We start from the raw sequence: 27,056 nt of genomic DNA on the forward strand, positions 1-27,056 counted from the left end.
CCTGGTATGAGGCCACAAGCACAAGTGGAGGATGCAAGGTCGCATATTGGAACACACCCTCTGTGTCCGCCTGCTGTGTTTTAGGTCACCTGAGAATGGCGCCAAACATAGGCCTCCATCACCTACATCAGTCAAAGGGACCAGGTTGCCATCTCTGGTATTTTGGCTACTTTCGTCCATTTTTTCCATCACCGTTATAGTGACATCGTTCACGATTTGTCATAGTAGTGATATTCAATAATTGGGCATCAGTTGAAAAAGACCTACACACAGTGTGTTTTTTTTAAATTCCGCCATACATTTGGCCACGCCTCTCACTTGTGTGTGTGTGTTTTTTTTTATTGTGAACTGCTAAAACATTAATTTTGCACGAGTAGCTCTATGATGTATATTATATACACTATGGTATGTGCTCTGTAGTAGTTACGTCAAAAGTAATCGGACAGGGGTCAGCTGGCTTGATGATGTCACGAACGGAGGAAGAGGATCTCATCGGAGCAGGAAGCGAATGGCTGGCTGCACGACTCCAGAGAAACGCAACCAAGTGCTTTTCACATTTCGTTATTTTAGTGTAGCCAACATGTAGTTAAGTTGCCACCGAGGCTAGACGTCAGTAGGCAGGCATGTATATTACATTTGTGTAAACGCGTCGGATGTCAGCTGTCGCACAGATTTCTGTAACTTAGAAGTGGAGTAGCCAGCAGTCGCACCGTAGTTGGCAAACAGAGGCGAGGGGCCAAAATGAAGGAGATAATGGGATGTGGCATGCGATCGTCGGTGGGGTTCCTGTCCCGGAGAAAAATAACCGGGGATACTCTAATGAAGGAGGAATTCCAACGACGTAGGCTGGCCGGTTGCACCAGCCTGTTCAAAAAAGATCTGCTGGGCCATTTCGGATGCGTGAACGCCATAGAGTTCTCCAACAATGGAGGAGAGTGGCTTGTGTCCGGTACGTTTGGCATGTCTTCCGTTTCTGTAACGCAATGTATTTGTGTGGATGAACTTAGCCACATTTACTTATCTACACTTGCAGCCACAAAGTGTCCGAATCACAGGCTTTGCTTCCTCTGCCCGCAAACAACTAGCTAACGGTAACAATTTGCAACTTGTTTGTTGTGACAGTCGCACAAATGACTGGTTGTTGAAGCTACGCGCAGGCCGTCCTACTCACACGCCTATGTTGCTGCAGGGGTATTTTGGAGCAGATGCACAATACAATTGATAGAACTGCCAAACGAAACCATGACACTGTTGTTTTTACAATCCGATATATCATGCTAACGTGTAGTACTAGCCTCTATCACGCAGTTGATTGGATCTCAGGAGATCTAAGTCAAACAGTGTGAGAGGAGCCATTGCGTCTTAATCCAGTTCTCGATGCATTGTTTGCACTAGACTCTAGTCTAGTGACTAGAGGTAATAGTTCGGTGCAAATGCAGTCTGGTGGATTTTAACAAATTCAGGAGATACGACCATTGGACCATGAACTGTAGAGTTGATTAGCCACTACCCAACACTTCATCATGGGGAGAGACTTCCTATTTAGATCAAGACAAGCCGTCAAAACAAGGTTGGGCACATTGCCCATGGCCACCATGGCCTTCGGTAGACGTCCACTCCACACAGCAATCCCCCTGTTGAATTTTGGGACCTCTGCTTGCCCGTTAACCAAAAATACACAGCAAGCTTATTCAGGTGTCGGGTGCTTAACTGATGTCTGAGTAGCCTACTCAGTTTAGCACTGTGATTCAACGCTTATGTTTCAGTAGGCTAACTGTCAGTCTCTAATTTTAACACACCACTTTCTTTAGGCCTCCTGGGACATGGTGTCAGAACTAGGTCTGGTGGCTTGATAGTTGAATTGTGTTTAAATGACAGCTATTGCCACAGAGCAGTCTCCGTTTCAGTAATAATACTAGGCCTGCATCAAAACTTGATGACACGTGTTGCCCCAAGGTATAACTAATGAAATCTGACTTCATAATTAATGAAATTAGATAGAAAATAAATTTAGGTCATGTACCTCAGGGACAGAGAAATACTGTGTGTGCATTCACCAGAACCAGCTCAAACCAGCGGGAACCACTGGAGGCCCATATGAACAGCTGTGTGTTCTGAAGAAAGGTGGTTGATGTATGCCTACATTATTTATAATACACAGGCGAATACCATCACACTCTAGGTTGGACTGAGTTTGACTAACCTGTGTGTAATCACATGGGACATAATCCCGAGGTTTTTCCATCAGAGCACATAAAGCCCGTAATAAGCCGGCTGAGTCTTGTATGGCATTGCGTCTTTGAACACTGTATGAAAATGACGTCGAGTGTAAACCCACATTATCACTCAGCTCGGTCAGTGGTCGTTCGTTGCACAAAGTCAGATGAGAGATTAAGTCCAGTGCTAAATCATGCCTTCCCCCCAGCCTTGTTGACTAGTAGGCCTAATGGGGGCCAACAAGGCCAGCCCAGCCCAGCCCAGACCCCCTCATCTCACCACCTCCTGGGGTCCCTTCGCTTTGGTTGGCTGCGTTGTAGCTATCGTCTATGTTTTTTTGAATCCTTCGATAGTGCTACACAGTTCTTGGATGGAGGATCTTTGGGCTCAGAGATGGTGTGGGAAGAGAGAAAAGTATCTGTTTCGAAACACACACACACACACACACACACACACACACACACACACACACACACACACACACACACACACACACACACACAACAAGTATCTATCAAGTGTCCTCACCACCCACACACTCATGCAAATGTACATGCACACACCACGCTAGAAGAATAGTGCAGTGTGCGCACACACACGCACACACTACACCAGTCTGTCAAATACGTACACCAGACACACACACCATGAAAGTCTGAGAACAAATGTACACACACACACACACGCTCTCTCTCTCTCTCTCTCTCTCTCTCTCTCTCTCTCTCTCTCTCTCTCTCTCTCGCGCACATACAGTTACTGCACAGGTCTCTAAGCACAAGTACACACACTTCTGTACTGATGCTGGATCTTGAGGCACATGAGAATGTGTGAGCCAGGGATGTAGTAGAGGAGGGATGGTGTAATGAGATGGGTGATGGGAACGCTCGCTCCATCATCCCTCTCGTTGGAAATGGCGTTGACATTGTGGTGCTGTATATGACTGCCACTGTCATTCATAGCCTCATCGCTCTCTCTCTCTCTCTCTCTCTCTCTCTCTCTCTCTCTCTCTCTCTCTCTCTCTCTCTCTCTCTCTCTCTCTCTCTCTCTCTCTCTCTCTCTCTCTCTCTCTCTCTCTTTCTTTGTGCAAACATCCATTTGTACTGTATACTGTCCATCTCCATTGTCCATATACATTGCATAATGGACTAAGAGTGCTCTATGTAGGCTAGAGTGTTGCTATAGCTCATTCATTACATGGTCCACTAAGCAGGTCAAGTCAAATGATTGTTTCATGGCTGTTCCAGCCATTTAGGCAGTGCATATAGGGAGACGCAAACTTTCACAGTTTATGATGCGTGTAACTGTTACAACACTGTAAGTGTAGCTTACACCTGCACTATTACCGTAAGAACAATAAACACACTCTCAGACTCTCACAGTTGCATAAGCATTCATCAACTCTACATGCATAATCTATACACCACTATGACAGTTGGTTGAAAATGATGCTGTAACATTTAAGTTCTAATGTGGGGTGAACATAGCCTGGTTCCTACCAGACACGTGTGTGTGTGTGCGTGTGCGTGTGCGCGTGTGTGTGTGTGTGTGCGTCCGTGCGTGCGTGCGTGCGTGCGTGCGTGCGTGCGTGTGTGTGTGTGTGTGTGTGTGTGCGTGTGCGTGTGCGCGTGCGCGTGTGTGTGTGTGTGTGTGTAGCTGTGGAGCCCCCTGGTGGCGCTCAACACACACAGAGGTCTGGGAGCATGTAGCAGGATTACATTTCTCCAGTCATAAAATAATCAGAGCGTTTATTGCTTCAAGATCAATGGCAGCTCACATTGATGAAGAGTCACAGAACATATTATAGACTATATTGTCGCTTTAGAGATCAACAGAAAATGTTTTGAAGGAATTTGTTGATATTGAAGCAATACATGCTCTGATATTTTTTTGACTGGAGAAATGGAATCCTGCTACATGCTCCCAGACCTAGTAGTGGAGCTCATGAAGCTGCGCGGAACTACAGGTCGGGCAAGAGCCAGGCAAGGGTGACTGAACACACACCAAAAGCAACAACAGGGGCGCCAAAGCAACAAAGTAGTACGGTTAAGAGCAGAATGCCTTCATCCTGAGGGTCCAATAGGCTGCTGCAGCTGTTGCTGAACTGTGTCATAGCTGATTCCCATAATATTTGCCGAAGTTCAACTACAACCTCTTCCTCGTGTCGTCCCAGTCGCCTCTCGTCACCCAAAACACTGACTTTCCCTGCTTTTGTCGCCAGGTTGTCTATTGAAAGTGAATGTTGTGTTGGGTGTGTTTGCACGGTAAGCCTTGCAATGCACATGCAACACCAACACAGAAATGTTTCTAAACCTTTCTTTCTGTCTGTCTGTCTGTCTGTCTGTCTCTCTCTCTCTCTCTCTCTCGCTCTCGCTCTCGCTCTCTCTGTCTCTCTCTCTCTCTCTCGCTCTCGCTCTCGCTCTCTCTGTCTCTCTCTCTCTTCCCTCAGGTGGAGATGACAGGCGGGTGCTGCTGTGGCATATGGAGAAGGCCATCCACTCGCGGGCAAAGCCCCTCAAGCTGAAGGGGGAGCACCTGTCCAACATCTTCTGCCTGGCCTTCGACAGCACCAACAAGAAGGTCTTCTCTGGAGGTGAGAGAGGCTGGAGAACTGGGGCTTATACTACAAATCTGGTTCAGGAGTATACCAGGTGAAGTTGAGAGGTAAATCATCTAATAGAAGAGTCTGGAACCTTAAGAAAATGAAGACTCTTGGCTCTTCTATTAGATGATATACCTCTTAACCTGGTTTACTCCTGAACCAGCTTATTGGTATAGGCCCCTGGCCTGGCTAGTGACATCACGCACTACAACTTTAACGGCAGGGGTCCCTGGTAATAATAATAATAATAATTGTATTTGTATAGCACTGTATCATACAAGGCATGCAACTCAAAGTGCTTAACAAATGGGAATAAAACATCATTGTTGGAGATGGATTTAAAAGGAGAGGTAGAGAGGAGAGGCAGAAATAGCAGGAAGGCAGAAGAAGAAGAGATAGATTGTAGAGTCATAAGGTCAACGTAGGTTAGGACCAGGATTCTTAGAGGCGGAGGTCCATAGTGGCTGGGTCTAGCATAAGTCATAGATAGTCACACTGAATTGGACGCTCAGATGCGGCCCCTGGTGGCATCAGGAGTGAGGAAAAACTCCCTTTCGCTTGAGTCAAAGTTTGTTGGGGGGAAAAGCTCAATGAGGTCTGAGAAAAAAAACCCGTTAGCCAGGAAGAAACCTCAGGCAGAGACCAGCGGCCACCTAGGGGAGCCCCCTGTCAGGGCTGGTTGTGAACAGTAAGGGCGCTGCGGCAGCTGGGACACTGTGACGCCTTGGCAGCTAGGAGTGGGCAAGGATAAAAAGGTGGGTCTTCAGCTGCTTCTTGAAGGAGTCGACGGAGCTGGCTGATCGGATCTTGATGGGGTGGGCGTTCCATCTCTTGGGCGCATAGCAAACGAGCGCCCGTCGCCAATCTTCTTTTGAGGGGGGGTGGGAGTCCTTGGCATCAGTGGATCTGAGAGCTCGAGCAGGGGCATAAAAAGAGAGCATGTCAGAGATGTAACTAGGGGCAAGTCCATTTAATGCTTTAAATACTGTCAGCAGAATCTTTAAGTCAATTCTGTATGAGACAGGCAACCAGCGCAGGTCTGCCAAGACAGGAGTGATGTGCTCTCTCCTCCTGGATTCTTGCCGCGGTGGGTCAACACTGTGCTTGTTTTAACCAATTTAAGCACAAGGCACCTGCCAAAAACACCTGCTGAATGCCAAACCCCTTTTTGGGAAAAGGTGCCCTCAGCCTATAAAAACCTAAATATCTCAGCCTCTGAAGCACATGAAACATGAAATACATTGCATTTAAAAGCTGGGACCCTCACCTTGCATTATAATGTGTTCATTCAGCTCTAACATACCCACATCTTTGATTAAAAAAAAACAAACTCAAATCTTAAGAGCCTGAATGCAGTGTCCATGCAGCTCCAGGCGGCTAGGTCAATGCCGCGTATACACAGCATCAGGCTTAAATGGGTTAATAGACCACTGCGGTTGGAGTTTCAGGGCACGTCTACTTTTACTATCCCCTGGGTGGTGGTGGTTCAGGTGATAGAGGAGCCTGTTGGGCAACGAGAAGGTTTCAGGTTTAAGCCCCACTCTGCTTGACCCCATCGATGAGTCCTCCTTGAGCAAGATATTTAACCCCAAATTGCTCCTGGTGGCAGGGTGGTACCCTGCGCGGCAGCCACTGCCATCCGTGTGTAGATGTGAGCGTGAATGGGTGAATGTTATGCATACACTGTAAAGCGCTTTGAGTGCTCGAAGGAGTGGAAAGGTGCTATATAAATGCAGTCCATTTACCATTTATTGTCAGTCTTGAGGAGTCAAACTTAAATTGGGACTATACACATAATCTGTCAGCTAGGCAAACATCAATCGAAGAGTGAAGCTGGAGAGCACTGCAGCTTAAAGTTTTAATCATATCTTAAATCATGTTAAATGCCTCAAATAAAAAAAATGAACAGAGAAAAGTTGTACAGGACTCGTGTTTCCTATGAAAAGGCTGACAAGCTTGGCACCTCAGAATAAAAGTGAAAATGTGAGTAGGGCTGGGTAAAATAATCGATTTAATCGATAATCGATCGATTTCATTTAAAATTCACATAATCGATTCACAGGGCACAAAATCGATTTTTTGGTTCTTTTTCTTTTTGTTCTTTTTGTTTAATGTAGGTCTATGGAAAATACCTAGTAGGTATTAGTCAATTAGGCATAGGCCTACTTATTACAAATTAGCAATCTGTTAACACTGTCAAGCCACAGCCCTTTGACATTTTTATATAAAAATAGACAACAGCATCTTTTGGGGGAAATCCTGGCACCAAGAAGGGAACGGATTGAATCGATTCGGAATAAATCGAATCGAATTGAATCGTGATTAATCGATTCAAAGCCCTAAGAATCAAAATCGAATCGATACAGGAACATGGCTGCAATACCCAGCCCTAAATGTGAGGGTGATAAATTTCACAGTGATGACACATCACACACATCAGAGTCAAGGTGAAACCAACCACTGATTTATGTGGAAGAGTGTGATCCTATCATGTCAATGTTACCCATTTTAACAAGTTTAAAAGCAGCTATTGAAGAGTAAAGGGGTTGAGATAAAGTAATGGTAATAAAGTGAGAGAGGGACGACAGAAGACTTCTGTCTAGATTTCTCTCCTGACAAGCTCGGGTGTCTGGACGATGGTGTCAAGTCCGGTGTCAAGGGTAGGTTGTCCTCTGCAGTGGCTTGGTGAAACAGGCTCTTTTACTTTGGCTGCAAGGCAGTCTTTGTCCTTCCATACTTTAGAGTGGCCTCCAGCCTTGTGGTGTGAGGCTCGATGTCATCGAGTATCAGTCTTTTTTATTCAACAGTCCTGCAAAAACCGTATAAAAATTTCATTCTTTTATGTGCTGTTGGGATGTTGAAAGGAAGAAAGCCCTCGAAAAGTCACTCTGTGATTGATGACTGAGGGGAAATTATTGTTTTGTCTTTGGAGTTGGGCGACACTGAGGCAATGGTCCATAGGAAAGGAAGGGAGGACACAGATTGACTTTCATCCTTTGTGTGGCAAGAGGCCATGTAGTAGACATGTGATCTGAAGTCTTGATTTCTGACAGTGTTTCCCTACCTAACCTAACACTTCACAAAACAACTGTTTGTGCATGAGCTATTCTGTTATCAGAATTGATACTCATTTTCAGTTCCTCAAACACACTTTTTAAAAAGGGTGTTATAACACTAAAGATACAACTTGTGGATTGGAGTGGAGAATGACCTGTAAATGTTGTGCTTTTCTACTTTTTTAGGGAATGACGAACAGGTGATCCTCCATGATGTGGAGAGGTAAGTCATGAAGCTCACTTTACAAAGCATATCTGGAATAAAATTGTTGTTGATGATGTATTGAATAAGAAAGATGGTTTACAATAATAATAATAATAAATGTGTTTCTGGGTATGACCATCCCAATCTTAAGTACTGTGAAGAGAGGCGCCACTGTCTCTTGAAAAGCTTGAATTTAATTAGTGACAACGTTTGTAATTGATCCCTAATGAAACAAAGTAATTAGATACTCCAAAGAATGTGAATGTGATCCTTTTGATTAGGTTATACATTCCCTCCTAATCAGATAATAAGTGTCTAAAATTTCTTAAAATATTCATCTTCCAAGCTGTGAATTTAACCCCTTCCTTTCTGCTGCTATCCCCCATGTTGCGTACAGAGGCGAGACCCTGAACGTGTTCCTCCACGATGATGCGGTGTACGGGCTGTCCGTCAGTCCGGTGAACGACAACGTATTCGCCAGCTCGGCGGATGATGGCAGAGTCCTCATCTGGGACACCCGGGAGCCACCACACGGAGGTACCCCGAAACATTGTTTACGGTCCTGAGGTTCACATGACATCTTGCAGTGTGGCACAACTGTGATGGCAAAAACTGTGGTATTGTTGGAATTGTGGCATTGTCAGATTGTTGAAAACTCGCAATGGGAATTTTTGAAAATGAACTGGAAGTTCAACCAACATGGACAAGGTCTGCAATGTCAGTATGCTCCCAACTTATTTTTTTAAGTTGTGATGTTTTGGACACATAAGGAGTGCACTCACAAACTATCAGAATTTAAAATATTCCATGATGTTGAAGAATTTGTCTTTGTTGGTGGCCTGTACTGGTAGTAGGTCTTTCAACCACCACTTACTGCTCAGTAGTAGTTCTACAACAAAGGAATTCTATGGAATCTCAAAACCGCTGGCGGGTTTTGACAGTTACCTGGGTAAAATAATGTTCGTCTTTGTTGTCCGTGTTGTCCTGTCCCTTTCAGAGTCTCTGTGTTCTCTCAGTGAGTGCGTATACATGCAGTTCAGTATCCCGAATATGATCGGGATATTAAGTATCCCGAATTTGCGTTTGCGCATATAAACACTTCAGTATCCCGAATAAGCCCTTATTCGGGATACTGAGAAATCGGGATATGCTAGGTTTTCCGAAAGAAGTTTTCCGAAAGAAGCCGGGATACTGACGCATGTATACACCTTATCCCGAATACAGGGGCTTCCTATGGAACGCTGTTGCTGGTATCCAGGCTACACGCATTTGAAGAGAATTCTATAACGGCCAAGAATGTAGACTGGGATATAACGTTCTGTGCGCATATAAACACCTTATCCCGAATATGATCATAACCGGGATAAGCCTCATATTCGGGATACTGAACTGCATGTAAACGCACTCACTGTGTGTATTTGCTGAGCACTGGCCTTTGTTGTGTGTGTTCTAGAACCCTTCTGTTTGGCCAGTTACACCTCAGCGTTCCACAGCGTCATGTTCAACCCAGCAGAACCTCGCCTGCTGGCCACCGCCAACTCCAAAGAGGGAGTGGGCTTATGGGACATCCGCAAGCCACGCAGGTGAGAACACACTCTCGCTCGCTCTCTTCTCTCTCTCTCTCGCACGTGATCTCTCTCTCTTGTGCGAGTGGTCTCTTTCTGTCTGTCTGTGTCTGTCTGTCTGTCTGTCTCTCTCTCTCCCTCTCTCTCTCTCTCTCTCTCTCTCTCTCTCGCTCTCGCTCTCTTTCTCTCTCTCTCTCTCTCTCTCTCTCTCTCTCTCTCTCTCTCTCTCTCTCTCTCCTTATCCCCCTCTCTCTCTCCTCTCTCTCTCTTTTTTTTCTTTCTCTCTCTTTCTCTATTTCTCTCTGGCTCTTGCTTGCTCGCCCACTCTCACTCGAGTGTGCATACTTTGTCTCATGTACACACACAGAGATCTGAAAGTATAGAAACTTATGTAATATAGACGTAAAGAATGAAAAGGTTTGAGTAAAAATGCAATGGTGGCATACAGAATACACTAATCACTAACACATCTGCAGTCCCCACTTCTGTTAACACCCTGAAACTGTACTCAACAGAGCAGAACAATGCCATCACACTTTCTCAGAACAGGTCACTCATGCATACACAAAGAGGTCCATGCAAATAACATTGCACATTTCCTTTCAGCCCCTCAAACCAACTCAGTATTTTAATATAACATAATTTTTTCTAAAGAAGCAGTGTGCAAAAGGTGAAATTCCAAAAAAAATGAATTAAATAATTGAAAGTGAATGTTAAATAATAGTCTTAAGTTCCAACTGAGTAGTCATGCTTGATGTATTGTACATAGTTTAAACTTTAAATATCTCTCGCTGCCATTTCAAACATTCAAGTACCGGTAGCTGCCTCTGAGTTCATGACATTGACTTTTAACAAGGCCGTTATTTTCCATAGATATTATTCCCTATCGCTGTACAGCAAATGGTTTATGAATAAACGACCTGCTTCCAAATATATGCGGAGCGTAATTGAATTCCCAAATGTGTTGGTACACTATTTTGCATGCATTTATTCAAATATAATGCATAAGTCATTCACAGGGAACCTTGTGTAACTGACATAATTCTGCGAATAGTCTCCTCTGTTGTTGCTGGTGGTGTGCCAACTTTTTGGTTGAAATGGTGTACCTTCAGTTCATAACCAGAAACCCTGATGCAATGCACACACTTGAAACATTATCTTATTATAACACATTTAAATGATGTATGTAGATTTCACAAAATGGATAATTTCTAAATTCACCAGATTTTGACTCAACTGGAGAATATCATCAAAATCCACACACAACTTTTTGAATTAAGGTTGCTAACAAACCAGCAAATCGAGGGATGAAACGTATGAAACGATGAAACTCCTTTGTGGAGGATAACAAAAATGTTGAGATCTGTACTTTTTAGAATCCACTCCCATTCATCATGAAATGATGTACTACAACATTGTCAGTCAAATGGATTGAGGGTAGTAATTTCCTCAGTAGCCACCAGGTGGTGCCAGTGTCAAAGTCAGAGCTGTTGACCTTAGCGAGTTCACTTGGCATAAAGGTGTGAAAATGAGTCATCCAGCACAGCAGAGAATCATAATCTGTTGTAATTTAATACCACTTATTTGTGTGACTAATACAATCTATACACAATCTTGATTTCTTACTGTCACTACTGAATTTCCAAATGACTGTTTTATTCAAAGTTTATTCAAAGATCCATAACCTCATGCAGTTTCACATTTCACTGAGATGTTTCACAGGATGTAGACATTGCAACATTTCCCTTATCCAAGCACAGGAAATGAATTACATCAGCACACCTACTGTATCACCACATTTCGCAATTGTGTTTCGCTTGAAAACTGTGCTTTTGACATTTGACATGGTTCACATGGATACTATTAACGTGTGCTGCCATTACTACAGTAATTTTCTGTTCCTTGAGTCATGCAGGAGTTTCATGGGTTTTGTTTGAAGTAAGGATAGACCGATACATCGGCCGAGCTGATATATCGGCCGAAATTTGTGTTTTTTAAGTGTATCTGTATTGGCCGATACACGTGTGGTTTTGGCACAATACGATACACAATATTCATTATTATTTTATGTTATTAGGGTTTTAAAAAATCACCAAGGCACTTTATTTTTGCATTACGTGATTTTTAGACATTACTTGATTGTTAGAGTGGGTGTTTAAATGTCACACGTTCTACCTCAATTTGATAATGTTAAATAAATGTTTATTTTTAACTTGAGACCTGGAATATTTGTCATTTTTAATCTTTTTTTTACCCATATCGGCCTCAAATATCGGGTATCGGAAATCGGGTATCGGCCAAGGGTGATGAAAAAATTGGTATCGCATCGACCATTAAAAAACATGTATCAGTCGACCCCTAGTTTGAAGGGAGAGTATGTGTTCAGTGAAATTAAGTCATTGAGGTTTATCTGTACCGAAAATAATGGCAGTTCTAATGTAGGCCCAGCAGGAAATCTACTGCTAATATTAACCAAATGAGGCACAGCAGTTTGCTTTTATTTCCTTATGCCCCATTTAATAAGTGATGATGGACACAGCAGTTCATGATTCAGTTTGTTTTACATGTGATTTTCTTATTCTTTGCCCCATTAGAAGGCCTTGGCTGAACTAGAACAACAAGCTTATGGATTGATTCCCAGCTTCCTTCTCCTTTTTAAAGAGTTACTTGGCTACTCTTGTTTGCAGAGTCAGGGAACACCTACGTGTCCAGTAGGGGTGTTTATTGGCACTGCCCTTACGATTCCATTCGATTGCGATTCGGGAGGTAACGATTCGATACGAATTGATTCAGTACGATTCTACGATTCAATGCAATACATTTCTACTGAAAGCAAGGCAACATTTTCATCAGTCAGGAGGCAGTACAAGCAGTCAGATACTGAACATCATTTTACTGGCTGTTGTGTGTATCAGTCCTGCAGTTTTCACTGCTTTGAAGTGATTTAATTTCATTTAACGTTCATTTGCCCTGGAAATGCCCAAGAAAACTAATTGAATCTTAAAAAAACATGCTGCATCGATTATGGCATTGGCCGAATCGATCATTGAATTGTCCTGCCCCACATTGTGATGCGTTGCTACATCGATTATTGTTGACATCACATATTGTTGACATCAAAAGTTTCTTACACTTTTCTGCCTCTTTTAATTAACGGTTCAATCCCCCCCCCCCTCTCTCTCTCCCTTTCCATCCATAGTTCTCTGTTGCGGTACGGCGGTAGCCTGTCTCTTCAGAGTGCCATGAGTGTGCGTTTCAACAGTACAGGTACCCAGCTGCTGGCCCTGCGGCGCCGGCTGCCCCCCGTGCTGTACGAGCTGCACTCCCGCCTGCCCAGCTTCCAGTTTGACAACCAGGGCTACTTCAACTCCTGCACCATGAAGAGCTGCTGCTTTGCCGGCGACCGCGACCAGGTGAATAATGGGATAGGCTGGTAAACTAGATGAACCCACTTATGCCGCATTCAGGCTGGCTGAGAACCGTGCTGGTGCCCGTTCCAGCACCTAATCGCAAACTGGCCGGTGTGTTCACACTGCAGATCTTAGCGTTCACAAACCGGAAAGTTGGTTCGCAATGTGAACTGGAAAATATTTGGTTCATCAGGTTCATTCGGGTAACTGTCATGTGTGGAAAAAGCTCAGAGCCCGGTATGAACACGGGTGGTTCGCAGGTAGGCACTTTATTGCTGAACGTAACTGGTGTGAGCCTTGCGAGTTGGTCTGGTTCTGCACCGTTGGAGGTGAGACGAGAAAGGACAGCAAACCTGCCCTCCAATCACAACGCAATGAGGTTTTTTTTTTTTTTCGTTTACATTTTTGGGATTTGGGATTTGAGACTCAAATGTGCATACTACATGGATATGACGGAACATATGCATGCTTAGCCTTGATATATGCAATCTGCATAGAGAGACTCTCAAGTGAGGTTGGAAAGAGCCGTTACACAAAATGCATATATATGTGGTGGAAGATGCATACACAGCCTTGGGGACTGCGGCCAGGTGAGGCTAGGGGAGGGCAAGGGGAAGCAGGAGGGACTAACTAACCAATGAGCATATAACAGTGTAACATACTGTATGTATAGCCTTGTGACATAAACTGTCCATTTTACATGCAGATTCTCACACATACACCCGTGCAGACACGCGTTCCAGACAGTCCATCAGCCCCTTCACACACATATCCTATACATGTATAAAAATACTGAAGGTGAAGAAAAACCTCCCCTTACATCAAGGCAGGCTATGAGCAATATCCAGTAGGTCTGGGGTGAATTTCTCAAAACCAAAGTTGCTTACTACATTAGCTACTTTGTTGTTTTCAATGCATTTTCCCATTGGCAACTACCAAAGTTGCTAACAGGCTAACAACTTCTCTTTCGAGAAACTCACCCCAGATATCTAAGTCATTAATGTATTGTAGTGTAGTAATATAGGTGAAAAGCCCCCTTACGTCTCCCTCCATGAAGGTGGGGGTGGTGTGAGGGATTAGGAATGCATGCGTCATGGCTACTGTCATGTCAGTACACCCCCGGCCAGACGGAGCCCAGGGCCAAAACAAGCGGGGGCATTTCAGCAGCTGGATATTTTTAAACTCTTAGACAAAAAAATGTGCTCATTCTTGGACCGCACTACAGACAGACTCTCCCTCTCACGCTCTCTTACTCCTTCTCTGTCTCTCTTCCTCCCTCCCTCCTTCTCTCTCTCTCTCTCTCTCTCTCTCTGTCTCTCTGTCTCTCTCTCTCTCTCTCTCTCTCTCTCTCTCTCCTTTCCCCTCTCTCGCTCTTTTTCTGGATCTTTCTCTCTGTCCATGTCTCTCTGTTTCTCTCTTATTCTTTGTTGAACACTCCTCTGTGTCTCTGTCTGTCTCTATCTCTCTCTCTCTCTCCCTCTCTCTCTCTCTCTCTCTGTCTCTCTCTCTCTCTCTCTCTCTCTCTCTCTGTCTTTGCGTCTTTGTGTCTCTTGCTCTCTGTCCTGTTCTCTTTGCCTCTCTCCAGTCTTTCTTTCTTTCTTTCTTTCTTTCTTTCTTTCTTTCTTTCTTTCTTTCTTTCTTTGTGTGACACATATGCTGTGAGATATGCACAGCAGCCACAGGCCCTCATTCGGTAGGCGTTTTTTTTTTTTTTTCCTGTTGCCATCCAGATGTTTCTGACCGAGAAAAGTCATGTCATTGTTGGCTGCCGCAGACACCAGTTTGAAATTAAACGCTCCCAGTTGCAGCCCCTCACCCGCCCCCTCCTTCCTCCTCCCTTCCCTTTTCCACTCCTCCACTTCCCATTCCTCCCCTAAATGTATACACACACACCATGCCATACACTCCTCCTCCAGTGAGGCTCCATTCATCCATTCATTCTACAGGGCTCTAGTCTTCCTGCTACTCAGTCTATCCCCTCATTCTTTTATTTTATACATAAACTCAGACTCGCGCTCTCACTTACTCAGTTACACACGGACGGACGCACGCACGCACGCACGCACGCACGCACACACACACACACACACACACACTACTTTCATCATTCAGGCCCTCTATCTCTGTATCTTTGTCTCTCACATACACACCAACAACCAACACAAATAAAACTTCATCTGGTCACACACACACACACACACACACACACACACACACACACACACACACACACACACACACACACACACACACACACACACACACACACAAGCTCGCACAAACATAAACTTCCATATGGTCTCTGTTACTGGCACAGGCACACACACGCGCGTTAAGACAGACACACACTTGACCTCTTGTCTCGCATTGAGAAACGCTCAGAAAAGCTCTTCAACAGACATGAGCTCATCCTGGAGACATGCTTGTTGCTTGTCCAGATGAATTCTGGGTAATATTCTGCTTCCTGTGGCCTCCACTATGCTGAACGCATTTAAACAGCTCCCCAAGGATGACAAGCAAGAGGGGGTGGGGGTGGGAGTGGGAGTGGGAGTAGACATAAACAGTTAGGGGAGGGAGGAAGCGAGAGTGCGTGCATGTGTGCATGTGGGAGAGAATATGTGACGGAGAGTGGCTACGTTTACATGACGTTTTTAATTGCGGATTAATAATTCAGAATTAATTCAGAATTCCGTCGAGTTAACTTTGATCTTTCATTTAATTCCGAATTGTGAGGTGTTAACATGATGTTTTCAAAGCGGAATTAAGCTTTATTCAGAATTTAAGTATAAATTGACAAAGTGTATATGTGTGTGTGAGGAAGAGAGAAAGTGTGCGTGTGCGTGTGTTTTTGCATGTGTGTGAGAGCGAGAGCAAGAGTGTGAGTGAGTGGGTCAGTGTCAGATGGCACACAGGGAGGCTAGGAAGGAGAGCTAGTGAGAGTGACAGACTAGGAGAGGTCAGAGGTGCCCAGACATTTAGATGAGTGTGTGTGAATGAGGTTTGCAATTATTTCGGTAGTCTGTCTGTTTCCATCCATCTGCATTAGTGTATGTGAAAGTACATGTTTGTGAGTCATTTTTCTCTCTGTGTGTGTGTGTGTGTGTGTGTGTGTGTGTGTGTGTGTGTGTGTGTGTGTGTGTGTGTGTGTGTGTGTGTGTGTGTGTGTGTGTGTGTGTGTGTGTGTGTGTGTTCACCTCGTCACAGTTTACACCATAAAACTGAGTGAGGAAGGCGTTAGTCTGTGAGTGCCTAAAACCCCCTGCTGAATTGCTGGTATGCACAAGAGGTGTTTTACTGTGTGTGTGTGTGTGTGTGTGTGTGTGTGTGTGTGTGTGTGTGTGTGTGTGTGTGTGTGTGTGTGTGTGTGGCCTCATTATTTGGAAAAGCCTGGTGTGTGTGTGTGTGTGTGTGAGAGAGAGAGAGAGTGAGCGAGAGAGAGAGAGAGAGAGAGAGAGAGAGAGACTGGTTAAGGAGGGGGTGAAGGGGCTAGTAGTGAGAGTATCCAGGTGTAGCCGAGTGGCACGTTGCGACGTATCAATCCCCCAGACTTGTTAGTGGTTGCTAGGTAACGTGAGGTAAACATCTTAAAAGGCTGGCTGGGGTCACATTGGCGGCGGCACTTAATGAATACGTACGTTGGTGTCTGTCGCGGTGTCTTCCTTTACCGGACAGCTGGCGAGAGCAGGCAGATAGCTTGTGTGTGTGTGTGTGTTTTGTCTGTGCCTGTTGAAAAGAGAACAGCGGGGGATAAATATGGGCATTAAATAGAAGGACAGCGTGGTGTGTGCGCGCGTACACGTGCGTGCAAGAGAGTGAGCCTGTGTGTTTGTGTCTGTGCACACATGCACACACAAAATACAGAACTCCCTCTGTCATGTGTTTTGTGTGTGTGGTGCATGTGTGACATGCACATGCATGCATGTGTGTGGGCTCATAAAGTGTCTCATGTGACCCAGCTGAACCAGTGGCCCCTCTCCTCTCCTCTCCTCTCCTCTCCTCTCCTCTCCTCTCCTCTCCTCTCCTCTCCTCCCCTCGCCTCGCCTCGCCTCGCCTCGCCTCGCCTCTCCTCGCCTCTCCTCCCCTCTCCTCTGTTGACTGTCTGCAGTGCTTACCCGGCGCTCCACATTTAGCTGATTAAGAGCCTAGCGTACGCCCTTAACATGCAGCCCTCCCTCTCGCTTCTCTTCTTCTCTTCTCTCCTCTCCTCTTCGCTTCTCTTCTCTTCTCCTCCTCATTCACTGTCTTCTGTTTCACTCTCTTCTCTCCTCTCCTTTCCTTCCCTTCCCATCTCCTCTCCTCTCTGCTTCTCTTCTTTGTCCTCTCTTCTTATTTCTTCATCCCTCCTTTGGTCTTCCTTCTTGCTTTCTCTCTCCTCCTCCCCTCCTCTCCTCCTTCTCTCCTCTCCTCCTCCTCTCCTCCTCCTCTCCTCTCATTGTGTGTGTCCTGTGAGTCATCTCTTTAGGCAGTGCAGGCAGGAGACCCTCTTGCTTCCTCTGCAATTACTGAGGTGTTTACAACCTTCACAGATTAGTACTCAGACTGGCCATTAGCATGTTCCAGCTAGCAGCAGGAGCTGCAATTGCTGCAGGTCTATATCCAGTATACTGTATACCACCCCTGTGATACATAGTCTGCAGGGGAGTGGGTTGAGCCATGGGCCATTTAAACCAAAGATTTTCAATATGGTGAACCAATATCATCTTCGGTCTCCTCAATGGGCATGACTTTCCCATTGAACTCTATTCATTCTCGTCGTCTCCTAGTGTCCTAAAGAGGAATGGCTGCCATAGGATAGCATCTCGGAGCCTAGCGTCAATTAATTTCAGAAGAAAGTCCTGATGAACCGTCTCCTCCTTATCGATAGTCTATGGTCAATCACCACCGGGAAGTCACACACGCTAGATAGCTCTGCTAATAAACAGCACGAGTTAGCTAGTAGGTCAAGCCTGCTGGTAAACATTTATTTAGCTGCTAGGTGAGTGGTAGCATTAGCATTAGGGGTTGGTGGACAAGGGGTTTATAAATGACATTATATCGAATTTCAACATATGAGAGACTTGTTCTGTATGCATGCTAATTCCACTGCTCTACTTACCAAAGATATGGCACTAGTCTGACCCTGTGCAAGACTTAGAGCAACATTATTCATACAAGTAGTATGTCTGTTAAGTTGCTATGCAGTTTGAAAGTGAAATTGTTGCTCATTCATACTACAGAAAGATGGCCTGCTCTTCCAAACGTACTGTAGTGACAATGTAATGGAGGGCAGCAGAGTGAATTCGGATGCTTTTCACCTTGTTTGCTCGTTGAAACAATTTGGACACCGTTATTTTGTAACTTTGTGTTGATTAAACTCTCCATGGTTAACACCTCAGTCAGTCGCTATAAGTAAAGTTGTTGTGACACAGACGGAACCTTGCATTTTGATTGGAGGACGGGATAGTCATTCTTTCGTGTATGACCTGCAGCAGTGCAGTAGTTACACCGAGGGTTTGTCTAGTCTAGTGTACTAGGTGCTAGGGCTGCACAATTAATCGAGAAATAATCAAAATCGTGATAAAATAGTGAAATCGAACTCATGATTTTAATCGTGATTTAATCGTGGCAATAGTGACCTACTTTTGAGAGCGTCCTTGAAGCCAGAACATACTGACAGGCTGGTGTTTCTGGCCAGAAATCTGTCCACTTAAGTTTTATGCTATTGCCTTTACATAATTATTACGATTCATTTAATTTGGTCATCCCGTATGTAATTCATTCTTGGTTATATTTCGTCTTGTTATAATTTTCAAAAAAATCTGCAAAAATCAATAATCGTGATTAATAATCGTGATTATGATTTTGACCAAAATAATCGTGATTATGATTTTTTCCATAATCGTGCAGCCCTACTAGGTGCCTACATGCTGTGTGTTTTTCAGACTATAGGGTAGTAGCTTCTGCTGTAGAGGCAAATTAGCACTGCAGTGCGCTCAGGCAGGCAGAGGATGGCCAGTGCAGACATGTCCAATCAGGGAGTGCATCAGACCCACAGAAGCGTGCACACACACACACACACACACACACACACACACACACACACACATGCACACGTACACGTACACGGCCAAATCAGAAAGACAAGACACACACTCAGAAACACACATGCATGCGTTTACACACACACACACACACACACACACACACACACACACACACACACACACACACACACACACACACACACACACACCACTGCTGAGTCAGCTCTCGCCAACAACTCCAGTGGCTCAAGGATGCAAGTTTCAACAGAACAGCGCCTTGCTATGAGGAAGGAAAGTGTGAGTGTGTGTGTGTGCGCGTTTGAGTGTGTGCGTGCACTTGTGCGCGAAGAAGAGAAATCTTGAGCGCGAGAATGGTAAAGGTGAAGGAGCATCTCTCCTTAAACTATTGTGTTCCTTCTGTCGCTATTGTATCTCCGTATTGCAGTCAGTACATGCTATATTCACTGCACCAAGCCACAACTGTCAGTGTTTGGAAGTCAGAGGCGTGCTCAGTCCCTTTAGAAAGATGAAAAAAGTATTCTTGTGGGTGCTCTTTGGTTCAAGGTTCAATGTCAAAAAAAATTTCTTCACCAAGGCACTCCAAAAAGTATAGTTAAAATTGCCCAGGCGTAGCTGCAGTTGAGCCTTCTTCAGGGCATTTTTTCTCTTTTCAAGCAACTATTTCCACAACTGTCAGTGTCTGTGTGTGTTTACTGGTGTTCATTAGGAGTGATGTACTGTATGCAAGATGATGGGTTGCTGTGGGTTGCTCTGTGTCTCTGAAGGTCTGCCACCATATAACCGTTTGATCGTGTGACTGTGTTCCACAGTACATCTTGTCTGGGTCTGATGACTTCAACCTCTACATGTGGAGAATCCCCAAAGACCCTGAAGCAGGTCAGAGTGTGTGTGTGTGTGTGTGTGTGCGTGTGCGTGCGCGTGTGCGTGTGCGTGTGCGTGTGCGTGTGCGTGCGCGTGCGTGTGTGTGTGGGAACCATGTAAATCCTGTTGTCTGGTTGTGTTCAGGGTGTGTGTGCGTATGTGTTCAGGAGGTGCTGTGCGGTGCGTGGCGTGTGGTGAACGGGGCTGTGTGTGGGTGTAACCGCCCTGTGGTGTGTGTGCTTGTGTGTTCAGGAATGGCGGGCCGCGTGGTGAACGGGGCTGTGTGTGAATGTATGTGTTGTGCCTTGTAACCCCTGTAGTGTGTGTGTGTGTGTGTATGTAACCCCTGTGGTGTGTGTGTGTGTGTGTGTGTGTGTGTGTGTGTGTGTGTGTGTGTGTGTGTGTGTGTGTGTGTGTGTGTGTGTGTGTGTGTGTGTGTGTGTGTGTGTGTGTGTGTGTGTGTGTGTGTGTGTGTGTGTGTGTGTGTGTTTTCAGGAGGTGCGGGGCGTGTGGTGAACGGGGCCTTCATGGTGCTGAAGGGCCACCGCTCCATCGTCAACCAGGTGCGCTTCAACCCCCACACCTACATGATCTGCTCCTCAGGGGTCGAGAAGGTCATCAAGGTCAGTATCTCTCTCTCTCTCTCTCTCTCTCTCTCTCTCTCTCTCTCTCTCTCTCTCTCTCTCTCTCTCTCTCTCTCTCTCTCTCTCTCTCTCAGTCTTAAAACACATCTCTTCCAACTGAACAGTGAATTTATCTGTATTGATATGAATGTATGAACCTCAAGGCTTATTGGGAAATGCATTCTATACAGTAGGACAACTGTATGTAAAAAAGGACCTAGGACAGAACTTGTTTTTTGTTGTTGTCGTTGGTTACTGTGTGTGTGCTTGCGTGTGTGCGTGCATGCCTATGTGCATATGTGTGAGCGTGCTTTCATGCACATACTAGTGTTTTGTGTGCATAGGGAAGTTGTGACACAGCAGAACTCTTGCATTGTGCTGTGTAGCAGCTTCCTCAAGTGGCTTGGTTGCAGCGGCTGACCCCGGTGTCAAACCAAGAGGGGGGAATGCTTGCATAACCATCCCCGCAGGAAACTGAAGCTTATTGTTTAGACAGTCTTTTTTTTTTTCCAAAACGCCACACATTCCAGACATTTCACAGAGGCAAACACAAGTTTTGTTGTGCACAGTTTGCAGACGAGGTGATTTTTTTGAGTTTTGTTAACACCGTAGGGTGAGTTCACATGTTGTCATGATGTTAGCCCTGTGTGTGTGTGCGCGCGTGTGTGTGTGCGCGTGTGCGTGTGTGTGTGCATGCGTGTTTTGTCTCAGTGATATGGCCGACACAGTTCCAGTAATGATGACTCCAGGTCAGACATTCCTGTCTGAGAAGTGTGTGCGTGTGCTTGTGCGTGTGCTTGTGCATGCGTGCGTGTGCAAGCAAGACAAACCCATTTACACATCAGTTATGGGTGTGAGTGATGTCAGCATTCAGTTAGACAGCTCTAGGTTATCTTCACACTTACACACAAATGCAGACATGCTCACACACATACCCACAAGTGAGCGATCTCTCTCTCTCTCCATCTTGCGCACTCTTTTAAATTATAAATATACCGGTAAGAGACATGCATACATACACACACAAATGGAGACATGCTCACACAATCGCACATGCCCACAAACTTTCAATCGCACAAACACACACTCAGACACATGCATATCCAACAGACACACACACACACACACACACACACACACACACACACACACACACACACACACACACACACACACACACACACACACGCACACCTCTGGCACGTCTGCCTTCATCAGAGAGAGTCATCATCAGCGAACATGTCTCTGCATGCTGAGAGCGAGATGTCGTGCGTTAATGATTTCTCTTCTCTGCTTAGCCAGATGCCGTGTGGAATGCAATGCAGAAGGCTGAAGTCATTCTAGCACCCATCTCCCCCCCCACCCCCCCCTTCTCATCTCTGTCTGATGTCTGTGACTAGAAAATACTTGACTGCTTCAGAAGTCCTCATGAGGCTGTCTGGTTGACTTACAGACAAGACTCTGCACCAGAAAAAGTTATAACTATATAGAAGTTATATTTATAAGTTATCTTTCAGAGACTGCCTGGTTCTCTGTCCTTCTTGTTACAGACAGGCTCTCTATCAGGTTCCTTTACAGGAAAAAATTGCAAGTTCTACAAGTATAGGAGTTGTTTTTTTTTCTTTTTGCTATTGGCTTTTAAGGGACACTGTGCAGGAAATGGTCAAAAAAGGTACTGCAACTATGCTGCTCATTGAAACTGTGCTGCCTATTGCCAAATTTGATCTTTACATGAAAGTTTAGTGAGTAATAAACAAATATTTTCTAGTATGGTCCAAGTACAGTAATTTTTGCAGCTAAAAAATTCTATTTTTGGAAATTCAAAATGGCGGACCATGGAGAAGATCCCTCTTTTCATGCATGAAAAGTGCAATTTTTCCAGTCATAATGAATACTTAGAATTTGATGCTGGTGGTAAGTATTCATGAAAAAGGTAACATTAGTGAATGGGCAGCATGCATTCTGGAAATAAACAACTAAAAATCTCACACAGTGGCCCTTTAAGTGTACCAAGATCCACTTGGTACTGTAAAAAAGCACTATTGCTTTGGACGTTCTTTGCTAATCTGCTCCTAACCATTAGGGCATGGCTGTTGCCGCTAGGGTAGTGGAATTTCTTCATTGGAGAGGAAGGTTCTAGATTCAAAGCCCATATCCATAGAAATAACATGGGTGGTTTCCTGCACACTTATCTATGGCTGAAGTAGCCTTGAGCAAGGCACCTAATGGGGTCTGTAACCTGTATGCTCTCTATAGTACTTTATATCGGTCATTACTTGTAAGCCCCATATGCCATCGTGTCCCTCATCACTGGAGCGGATAACTTTTTACGCAATCATGACCGTCACAGGCTTGTGTTTAGTACCTACTAGTTCCTGTGAAAAATTGTTAGTCCCTCGTGAAATTATATAGTATAAAATTAATCATAAATGTTCTAAGGGGACTTTCTGGAAAAGGGCTTGCTCCATTTTTTTTTCTTTCCTCCTGACCCTTTTAGGGTGTGTTTGTATTTAACATTTTAACTGTCTGCCGTAAATACCTCCACCTCTTCAGTCTCCACCCTTCTTCTCATCAGTCCTCCTTTTGCCTTCTCTCTCACCTTTTCCCTATTTTTTCTTCTTGCCCATTACTTTCCTTCTCTTTTAATTTCTTACTCTCCCTCATTATTCTACCCTCTTGTTTGCTTGTTAGTTTTATTGCTATTAAGGTATTAACTTCTGAATTTATACCATCTCAATTAAGCCTGTCAAAAAGTTACAGTGTTGTCATCGGAAGTTGGTCAATAAAGGATTTCTTTTCAAACATAAAAAAAGATCAAACAAATAAGGAGTAAACAATGGGTGGATGTCATCAGCCTTAAGAGTTGATGGAGGAGGAATGCATCTTTATTATTTTGTCTTGCTTTCTGTGTCAAACAGTCTAGAGTCTTGAATTTAATCTTTTTTTGTCTGTCTGTCTCTCTCCCTATTCCTCCCAGCTGTGGAGCTAGTATCTATCTATCTTTTTATCTTTTTTTCTGGTTTCATGAAGAAACCCTTTAATTCATCTTTTTCTTCTTGTCTGTCTGTCTGTCTGTCTGTCTCTGTCAGTCAGTCAGTCTGTCAGGTGTGGAGCCCATATTTATCTATTTGTCTCTTTACAGTTTTCATGTCTTCATGTCTTCTTTCAAAGTCTTCCATTCACCTTTTTCTTTCTCTCCGCGTGTGTGTGTCTGCCTCTCCCACTCTCTCTCCGGCCAGGCCTGGAGCCCGTACCAGCAGCCGGACAGCAGCGGTGACCTTGACGGCCGTGCGGAGGACAAGTCTCGCAGCCTGTACACGCACGAGGAGTACATCAGCCTGGTGCTCAACAGCGGCAGCGGCCTGTCGCACGACTACGTTAGCCAGTCGGTGCAGGAGGACCCGCGCATGATGGCCTTCTTCGACTCGCTGGTGCGCCGCGAGATCGAGGGCTGGAGCTCCGACTCGGACTCGGACCTGAGCGAGGGCGCCATCCTGCAGCTGCACGCGCGCGGCCACCGCATCACCAGGTCCTCGTCATCGTCGGCCGCCGCCGCTGCCACCGCGGCCGCCGCCGTCGTGTTAGGACCGCTATCGGACGCCGCGAACGTGGCATCGTCAACCAGTTCCATCGTGGGTGGTGGTGGTGGTGGTGGTGGCATGGGGGTGCTGCGGTCCTCTGAAACCATGTCGGGCATAGTCAGGGTCATCGCCAATCAGGACGATGACAATAGCCGTCGCGGTCGCAGTCACCGCAACAGCCACTCTGACGATGACAACTCATCCTCCTCCTCGTCTCTGGCGGGCCCCGAGCTGTCGGAGGACGACGTGGTGGTGGGAGGAGGAGGAGGTGAAGACCAAGGCTTGGTGGTGGAGGAGGAGGACGAGGACGTATTGGTGGAGAGGCTCTCGCGCGGGCACCACCGCCGTTGGCGCGGAGGGGTGGGCGGCGGGAGGCGGCGCCGCCAGCAGTCGGCCATTTTCCTGGACCTTGCCAACAACAACAACAACCATGACGACGAGGACGTGGAGGGGGACTCGGACTCCAGCGGCTTCTGGTTCAACCCGGTGCCGCGCCCGCGTTCGCCCAGCCCCCCGCCCCTGGACCTGTCCAGCCTCTCCAGCCTCTCGCACTCGGCCTCCGAGGCGGAGGAGGAGTCCATCATCTCCTCCACCTCCTCCAGCCCCTCCTCCTCGTCCTCCTCCAGTGAAGCGGAGGAGGAGGAAGAGGAGAGGCAGCAGAGGAGGCGGGCGGCCACCCGGCAGCGCAACGCAGCGCGCAGGAGACGGCACGGCCACAGTAGCCGCTTTACCGGGAGCAACCAGGACGATGAGGAGGAGGAGGAACCAGGCAGCACCTCCACTACCACGCAGCAGCAGAAGGAGGGCCTCCATGTCTGCTCCTCCTCCATGCTGGATCCCTGCAGCTACCCCAAGATCACCATAGACGAACCCAGCTCCTCCTCGTCCTCCTTTGGGGAGACTGGTGGAGGTGGTGGGGGAGGTGGTGGAGGTGAGGATGGCGGGATGAGAGGGCAGAGGTCGGGGAGCGGCAAGAGGCAGCGGCGCCACCGTCGCAGTCGCGACGAAGACGGCTCCCCACCACCATCCGAGCGGCCCCAGACGCGGCTGGGACACGGGCCGGACCCGGGGGTCTTATCCAGGAGCCCGTCGCCGCCCACGGTTACGGAGCTGCGGTGCGTGTCGCGAGCGGGGGACAGGAGCAGGAGGGGGAGAGAAATAGAGGAGGAGTGGAATCGAGAGGAGGAGGTGGAGGAGGAGGAACGTGTCAGGAGAAGAGAGGGTTTTGGTGGTGGAGAGGAGGATGATGATGACGACTATCGTGATGGGCTAAGAACCTCCACATCTGCACCGCCATCACGACGACGTGTGAACTTTTTGGACACTGTAGAAGAGCCTAGTAATAGTAGAAATTCATTGGAGGAGCCTCGTGTGAGGTACCTCACGACGGACTTACGGAACCGGGAAGGAACCGGAACCAGAACCGGAAAGTCAAGGGTGGTGGCGAGCAAACGGACTCATGGGGGCGTGGAGTGTGACTCCGAGGGGTCGTCATCAGACTCTGCCGAGGAGGGGTCAGGCCACGATGGTGCTCCATCAGGGAAGAGGCAGAAGAAGACTTAAAGAGCTGCTAGCATCGCGTCTTTTCAGACTGGGGTGTTTCTTTTTTTAATTCTCAATGGATTTTTTTTGTTGATGAGGGGGAGTAAAGAGAGGCAGGCAAGGTTTATAAAAAAATGTGTGTGTGTTTTGTGTGTTCACATAAGAGAGGGGAAGAAAAATACAATTATATGTCTGGTTTTTATTCATTCATTTCTCCATGGGAGGGAGGATATCCGTTGACTGACCCTTTTTTGTGTGTGTGTTGGTTTTTGGACACTAAAAAGCAGACATTAACCTGAGAGCAATTAACCAGAGCTGCCAACCGTCAAGCTTAGCGCTTGCCAATGCTTTTTGTTTGTTTTCCCTCTCTTGTTTACCTCCTGCTTCTCTCTCCCTCTCTCTCTCTCTCTCTCTCTCTCTCTCTCTCTCTCTCTCGCTCTCTCGCTCTCTCTCTCGCTCGCTCGCTCGCTCAAGAGGTCACCTTCTAGGCAGTGTACATTGACAGTCCTCGGATATGTGGTAAAACCACACTGAAGACTTCTGCACAACTGAAAGGTTCATAAGTAAAAGGAACAGCACTTATTATTTGGTGCATTCTGCGAATATTTTAGTTTTATGCAAAATCTGTGTGAGGTACATATTGTTGTTGCTATTATTATTATTATTAAGCTTTTATTTTTGTTTTGTTTTTTTATGAAAAGAAGATGGCTATCAGCTCATGACAGAGGAAAGTGTTAAAAAAAACAATTTTGAATTTGCCTCGTCAACCTTTTAAGTTTAATAGACTTTTGAATTCTCTGAACCAAACAAATGTTGAATTCTCTGTTATCAAAAGGAGAATATTGTGTGCATGGGGTTTAAGTTATGGGTGTGAGTTTCCATGGGTAGAGAGTGTATGTGTAGCCTATTTGTACTGTGTGTGTGTGTGTGTGTGTGTGTGTGTGTGTGTGTTTGTGTGTGTGTGTGTGTGTGCGCGTGCGCGCGTGCGCGCGTGTGTACATTCAAAGAAAATGCAAACAACATGGCCCATTGCAACTGATTTTGAGATTGGTTGGAATTTTGTGTTTCCATAGCAATCTTATTTAACACCATCTGTTTGAATTTCGGAATTAAATTCTTATTCTGTCATGTTGTGATGTCAGTGTTTTGCTTTATTTAATACTGATCATGTTGCATTGTTTGCCTGTTGAAATGTATTTCTGTTACCAATTTAAAGTTTAGGTGAACCCAGAAAGAAGTCACCTGGCTCTGGTGAAGTACTTGTATATTCTGTGCTCTTATCCTTTCCCTAGTGGAGACACTAGCCTTGGTTTCCATGGTAATGCTGTGTTTTCTGAAGCTTTGCGCAATGCT

The 27,056-nt window shown here is 45.8% G+C and overlaps 1 protein-coding gene across 1 annotated transcript; it reads left to right on the plus strand.

The window, feature by feature from the left end:
• Nucleotides 1–497: 497 nt before the first annotated feature.
• Nucleotides 498–26,831, plus strand: dcaf5 (ddb1 and cul4 associated factor 5). The gene is made up of 9 exons (XM_063184352.1): nt 498–949; nt 4,664–4,807; nt 8,059–8,095; nt 8,475–8,614; nt 9,531–9,660; nt 12,842–13,055; nt 19,906–19,972; nt 20,453–20,580; nt 23,820–26,831. The coding sequence occupies exons 1-9, from the start codon at nt 742–744 to the stop codon at nt 25,722–25,724; spliced, it is 2,973 nt and encodes a 990-aa protein (XP_063040422.1). The 5' UTR covers nt 498–741; the 3' UTR covers nt 25,725–26,831.
• Nucleotides 26,832–27,056: the final 225 nt, after the last annotated feature.

The sequence above is a fragment of the Engraulis encrasicolus genome, chromosome 19 (genome assembly GCF_034702125.1).
Source record: "Engraulis encrasicolus isolate BLACKSEA-1 chromosome 19, IST_EnEncr_1.0, whole genome shotgun sequence".
In the NCBI taxonomy this organism is placed as follows: domain Eukaryota; kingdom Metazoa; phylum Chordata; class Actinopteri; order Clupeiformes; family Engraulidae; genus Engraulis; species Engraulis encrasicolus.

Excerpts from the sequence above, each read along its gene's own strand:
- dcaf5 (XM_063184352.1), top strand. The coding sequence starts at position 742 with ATGAAGGAGATAATGGGATGTGGCATGCGATCGTCGGTGGGGTTCCTG. Across the intron at positions 9,661-12,841 it reads GACATCCGCAAGCCACGCAG|TTCTCTGTTGCGGTACGGCG; the intron begins GTGAGAACACAC and ends TTCCATCCATAG. Across the intron at positions 20,581-23,819 it reads GGGTCGAGAAGGTCATCAAG|GCCTGGAGCCCGTACCAGCA; the intron begins GTCAGTATCTCT and ends CTCTCCGGCCAG.